At 41.9% G+C, this 6348-nt stretch overlaps 1 protein-coding gene across 1 annotated transcript in view; it reads left to right on the top strand.

The window, feature by feature from the left end:
* The first annotated feature begins 79 nt into the window (after positions 1 to 79).
* EIF2AK4 (eukaryotic translation initiation factor 2 alpha kinase 4) overlaps positions 80 to 6348 on the top strand; it is a 112558-nt gene continuing 106289 nt past the window's right edge. Inside the window, exon 1 of the mRNA XM_006778168.2 lies at positions 80 to 169. Coding sequence (XP_006778231.1) covers positions 80 to 169 — 90 coding nt within the window. The remainder of the gene's footprint in view (positions 170 to 6348) is intronic.

Genomic DNA, 6348 nt, shown 5'->3' with positions numbered 1-6348 from the left:
CATGTTCCCCCCCCCTGAGCGTGATGACTATGGTCGGGCCCCGAGTGTGGGAGGCGCGGTGGAGCCTCGTAGCGCTGCGATGGCGAGGCTAGCGGCTTCCTCAGGCTTCGCTCCCGTTATTATGGCTGTAGCTGCTCCTCCTCTCGTCGGCAGGGGCTGCCTGGGGCTGGTAATGACACGTCGCTGCCCCTTGGGCTGGGAGCTCAGACTCCGGCTCCACAGTCAGGCCTTGGGTGTAGCGGGTGCATTTGAGAAAGATGAAACGTAGGAATCCAATGCACGGTTTCTTGGTCCTTATCTTATTGAGTCTCGTTTCTGAAAGGTGCACGATGTAACTCGGGGCCGGTGGGTCCCCGGAATGTAGCGTTGGGAGGGAGCAGCTTCCTGCGGGCAGGTGCCAGAGGATGGGAAGCGGGGTAACCAGTTGAGCAGGCAGGGATGGTGAAGTGAGAAGCTAAGTGGGGCCCTGGCTGGTTTGGCTCAGTGGATGGAGCGTCGGCCTGAGGACTGAAGGGTCCTGGGTTTGATTGCAGTCAACGGCATGTACCTTGGTTGCGGGCACATCCCCAGTAGGGGATGTGCAGGAGGCGACTGATCAATGTTTCTAACTCTCTATCCCTCGCCCATCCTCTCTGTAAAAAAAGTCAATAAAATATGTTTTTTTTTAAAAGAAGCTAAGTGGGGAAAGGAACGTGTATAGTATCTCCAGGAAGGATCTGGGGAAAGAAAAGGAGAAATGAGACAGGAAAAGACGACCAAAGGTTTGCTTATCTGGGCTTTATGGAAGTCCCCGCTATGGGTTTCTTTTCTAATAAGTGAAAGGACATGGTTGAGGGCTTTGTCATATTGACTGATAGGCCTAGATCCCAGAATAATAATTCGTGAGAATTAAGATTATGGAGTTATTTCTTGGTTGCCTCGAGGCTGATCGTGCTACAACATGTCTTGAAAGGACAAAAATCCGTCTTGTACGTCTTTGGATTCTCACAATACCTGCATATCATCCTCCTCCATGTAAACGGTTATTTTAAATATTTTGGAGACCAAGAAAGAGAAAGAGAGGGAAAGTTACTGATTAATTGTGTTTTCAACAACAAAAAAAGTTAAAATTTGTTCTGGCGGTCCAGACATTTTAAAATCTCTGATGAAACCCCTTACACGATAACATTACACAACAAAAAGGATAACAATAATTCCCCACCATCCAGCACGTTCCTTTAGGAAGGGTTCGGGAAGACTGTGTGAGTGAGTTGTCTAGAACAGCTGCAAAAATACCTTTTACCCACCTTCACCTGCCACCCCCTTCCCCCATTCAAAACTCTAAGAAGGATTGGGATAAAGGTGTAGGAAAGAGTATTCAATAAAGCAAGAAACCTCATTTTTTTTTTAATTCTGAAAAGAGCAGTAAATTCGCTACAGTCCCTAAATTAGTACTAGGGCATAGGTCTAATTGAATCAAGAAATAACCTGATCAGCAGAGGTCACCATGAGTCTCAGACTTGCAGAAGGATCGCTTTGTGAAAATGTAGGACCAAGAACAGAATTTCTATGGCTGTGTGCTATATTTTTCTCTGGCTACAAGAAAATTTAAGCTTCATCTAAGAGATTGGACGTGATCTAAATGTATGCTAAGTGCCTATAGTAGTGTTATTTATACTTGCCAGGTCATCATAAACTTAGGGGCCTAAAAAGTAGCAATCCTTTGCTTACCTCACAAATACGCATTTTGGAGAAGGCTCGATGGGACAGCTTATCTTTGTACCGCATGACATCAGCTGGGGCTGCTCAAAGTTGAGGCCAAGGTCTGGAACCTGAAAGCTTGTTCACTCACATGTCTGGAAATTAATGCTAGCATGTTGTTGGGACTCGAGCTGGGACTGGCCTCTCTAGGTAGCTGCCTGTCTTCCTCACAGCCTGGCAGCTACACTCCGAAAGTGAGTATTCCAGGAGAGACAAGAGGACACGACAGAAGCTGCATTGACTTTTATGACTTAACCTCAGAACTCATATGACATCACTTCCACTAGATTGTATCAGTTGAAACAGTAAAAATCACATTTAAGGGGAGAGGACATAGATCATACCTCCCAAGGGGAGGATTGTCAGTCATACTGTAAAACGAGCATGTGGGATGAGACACGTTGCAGTCATTTAAAGAAAATATGTCAAACGAAATCCTTCAAAAGGTCCCATTTCTGGTATATTTCTTTGGGAATCCTTCAAAAGGTCCCATTTCTGGTATATTTCTGGTATATTTTTTTAGTGAAGAGGTAAAAAACCACAAAAATGAATGACAGTTCATCTCAATTACTTATCATGTACAGGTGCTCCATGGATATGAGCTGGTCAATAGTAACAGCTGACAGCAATCTGATACACAGCCATGGCTGAAGGCAGGTGATTAGGACCACCCGCCAACACGTTTATGTGCTCGCTAATTTTTATACAAACTTTCTGGAGATACATTTAAAGCCGATAATGGGAAATGGAGTAAAAAATAACTAACCTCTGTCTCAGATAATGTTATCAGTAACGTTCTTCTCCCATAATAAACAGGATAAGAAGGCATTCTCCCAATTTAAAAACACCCTATGTTCCCAGTTTTTAAGTTAGTTGTTTAGCACTCAGGATCCATTTCCCTGTAGAAATAATAAACATGGTAATAGCTTTCCCAGGCAAGATAGGGGCAAAAAGAGGGAATGAGGGGCTCTACGGATTAAGGATTCCCAGGGAAGTCCTACTTAGTCTGTACCTCTCCCTGGAGGCCTGCCCCCTTCAGTCTTTTTAAAGAGTTACTTCTCTTTTCATCATAACAGTAGTTTACTCATTTAACAAATGTCAATACCCTTGTGCTGGGAAGGCAGGAATACAGTGGTGTGGACTAGAATAGATTCTCATAGCTTTCAACAATCACCTGTTCCTTAATAATATACCTACTGGGGTTTGCTTAGGAAGTTTCCTTCTCATAACCATGGGAAAATAGGTACAAGATTAATTTTATGTGGCAACTTGACTGGTCTATGGATTGCCCAAATATTGAGATAAAGGTGTAGGTATAGGTCTAACGTTATCCTGGGTTTGTCTATGAGAGTATTTCTGGATGAGATTAACATTTGAGTCTGTAGACTGAGCAAAAAAGATTGCCCATTTTCAAACCTTTAAGACAGGTGGTCGTCCAACATATGGAAGAAACCAAAGTGCCCATCAATAGAAAAGTAGATAAAAAACTGGTACATATGTACAGTGGAATATTAGTTGGTTACAAAAAAAGAACAAAATCTTACCATTTATGGATGGACCTAGAGGTTATCATGCTAAGTGAATAAGTCAGAGACAAAGACAAATACCATGTGATTTCACTTATATGTGGAATCTGAAGAACTAAATAAACAAATAAAATTGAAACACCCTAGCCAGTTTAGCTCAGTGGATAGAGTGTCAGCCTGCAGACTGAAGAGTCCTGGGTTCGATTCCAGTCTAGGGCACATGCCTGTGTTGCGGGCTCAATCCCCAGTAGGGGGCATTCAGGAGTCAGCCAATTAATGATTCTCATCATTGATGTTTCTCTCTCTCCCTCTACCTTCCTCTCTGAAATCAATAAAAAATATATATTTTTTTTAATTGAAACAGACATATAGATACAGAGAACAGACTGATGGTTGACAGAGGGGAGGGGAGGGGAAGTGGGGCTGGGCGAAAAGGTTGAAGGGATGAAGAAGTACAAATTGGTAGTTAGAAAAGAGTCATGGGGATGTTAAGTACAGCATAGGGAATAGTCAACAATATTGCAGTAACTGTCTGGTGCCAGGTGGGTATTTGAAATATCGGGGGGGTGGAGGGGAATCATATTTTAAAGTATATGATTGTCTAACCACTATGCTAAAACTAAAAATATTTAAACTGTAATTGAAAAATAAAATTAAAAAATCAATAAACAATGGGTGGGCCTCATCTAATCAGTTGAAGATCTGACTAGAGCAAATGGACAATAGGAAATTTTTAAAAGCCTACTTCCTTCTCTATTTTTTTCTCTTTTATACTCCAATGGTGTAGTGATAGGTAAAATTTGTATATAGGTGCTAATTACAAGTCTTTACATACCTACAGAATGTAATAGGATCCATTTCTGTTCAAAAGAATTCCCAGATGTCCACTTTCTTGGGCATTTATTGAAGAGCAGGAAGGGGGTTAGGTAGGGGGAAGAAGAGATGAAATAGGATTTAGGATAATGCAAAGACCAAGCTGGTGGTAAAGAGGAGCTTCTGGGTTTTATTCCCCTTCCTTCTTCCCTTTCTTCATTGAAGGTCTCCTCCCCCTCCCGCCTGTACCCCACACCACACCCTCATATGCCCCTGCATGGCCTCTCACTAAAGGTGGAGAAAAGAAAAATGTTGGAGAAATGGTCATGTTTTGAGTTGTTAAGCCCAAGCAGCAGCATGCTGATAAAAGAGGGGTCATTATGGCCCCTGACTACCCATCTGGAATAAGTGATTCTATTTCCAAATGGCTGTTTCTATGCCTATATAAAAGACATAGATGGTGCTATGTAGGCATTCCTAGTGTTCAACAATATCTCATTCTCCGAAGGCACACAGAAGATGATTTTTTTAGCTGCTCTCACAAGTGGGCAGGGTCGTGCAACTATTAATGACTAATGATATGTGAGTAAAAGTGACAGATGATTTCTGGGCTATGTCAGTGATTCTCTACTCTCTGCTGCCCTACCATTGCAATGATGGAGGGGGTCTTGTGTTGAACTAGCAGATCTGAAATACTGAAGCAGCCTATGTTTCTGAGCCACCATATTCAGGTGAAGAGGGGGTCAGCACAGGCAGATGCCCTAGAGAGCCACCCTGACCCACAACAATTTTTTCTTATTGTATTGATTTAGAGAGACGGAGGGAGGGAGAGAGAAAAAACAAACAAACATCGTTTTATTGTTCCACTTATATGTGGATTCATTAGTTGTTTTTTGTATGTGCCTTGACCGGAGATTGAACCTGCAACCTTGGCATATTGGAACAATGCTCTAACCAACTGAGCTACCTACAACAAATTTTGTATGAGCAAGAAATAAACCTTTATTGTACTTAAACAACCAAGATTTGTGGAGCTGCTCATTATCAGAATAACACAGCCTATCCTGGCAGATACAGCTCAGAAAGAAAGTGCAGACTTTATTTCTGAGGAATAGAAGATGAGTCAGTACTTCAAAAAAAGCTCTCTGTACATTGATAATGGTAATAAGGATATCCTAGATCCTTGTAAGATAAAAATGATAGGGGATAATAGAGCCTCTGGGGAATCTTTGAATTAAGCTATTTGGGTTTTGTCATGTCCAAAAACATACTGGTCGCTGGTAAGTTCATGGAGAGTACTTAACTTAGTATAGGTGACAACCCATTTCTTTTTTTCCTGGAAACCCAGATTGTCTCTTTACACAGGCAAACCTATCAGCTCCCTCAAGAAAACAATCTAGTATACCAGGGCAAGGGGAACAGCACAAGTGTTGTTGTCAGCTGGCCCTGGTTTTTTTAATCTTGAAATCAGCCAAAGAGAAATGCCACACTACAATGTGAATGATTGCAGATTTCTCACTGAAACCCTGTAGGCCAAAGTGGCACAACATTTTTCAAGCACTGAAAGAAAAGACCTGCTTACCTATACCCTGGCCTGTATGGCTCAGTAGGTCCTGTGCACTGAAAGATTGCTAGTTCAATTCCCAGGCAGGGCACAGGCCAGGGATTTGGACGTGCAGGAGGCAGCCAATCAATGCTCCATTCTCACATTGATGTTTCTCTCTCCCTCTCCCTTCTTCTCTAGAAGTCAATTAAAAATATATTTTTTAAAAAAGACCTGCTGACCTAGAATTCTACATCAAATGAAAATATCCTTCAGGAATGAAGGAGAAAAGGATTGTGGTTTTGAAATTTAGTATCCAATGTGGGAGTTTTCTCTCAGGAAGTTGAGGGTAAAGAGCAAGACCAGGAGATATATTTTGGGAGAGCAGGGATATCATGGAGAGGTAGAGACTCTTACTTGGAGAACTACACTAATGGTTTAGAATAGGCTTTGTAAAAATAAGGAAATCTTGGGGTATCCTGACAAATTGTGAACCCCACTTATGCAATGACACTATATTCAGGCCAGATGCTCCAAGGGGTTAGAGTCTATCTCCCAGGAGCTGGTTAAGAACCAGTCTTTTGTTTGAAATGAACAGTCTGTATATCCCAAGCCTGCTGACTTAACCTTTTATTTCACATAGGGCAACCAAATGCAGTTATGGACCTTGTTTGGATCCTGATTTAAATAAACCATTGTAAAACAACAATCTAGTTTCTCTTTTTT

This window comes from Myotis davidii, unplaced genomic scaffold, assembly GCF_000327345.1.
Source record: "Myotis davidii unplaced genomic scaffold, ASM32734v1 scaffold46, whole genome shotgun sequence".
In the NCBI taxonomy this organism is placed as follows: Eukaryota; Metazoa; Chordata; class Mammalia; order Chiroptera; family Vespertilionidae; genus Myotis; species Myotis davidii.
This window is presented reverse-complemented; position numbering and strand designations above follow the sequence as displayed.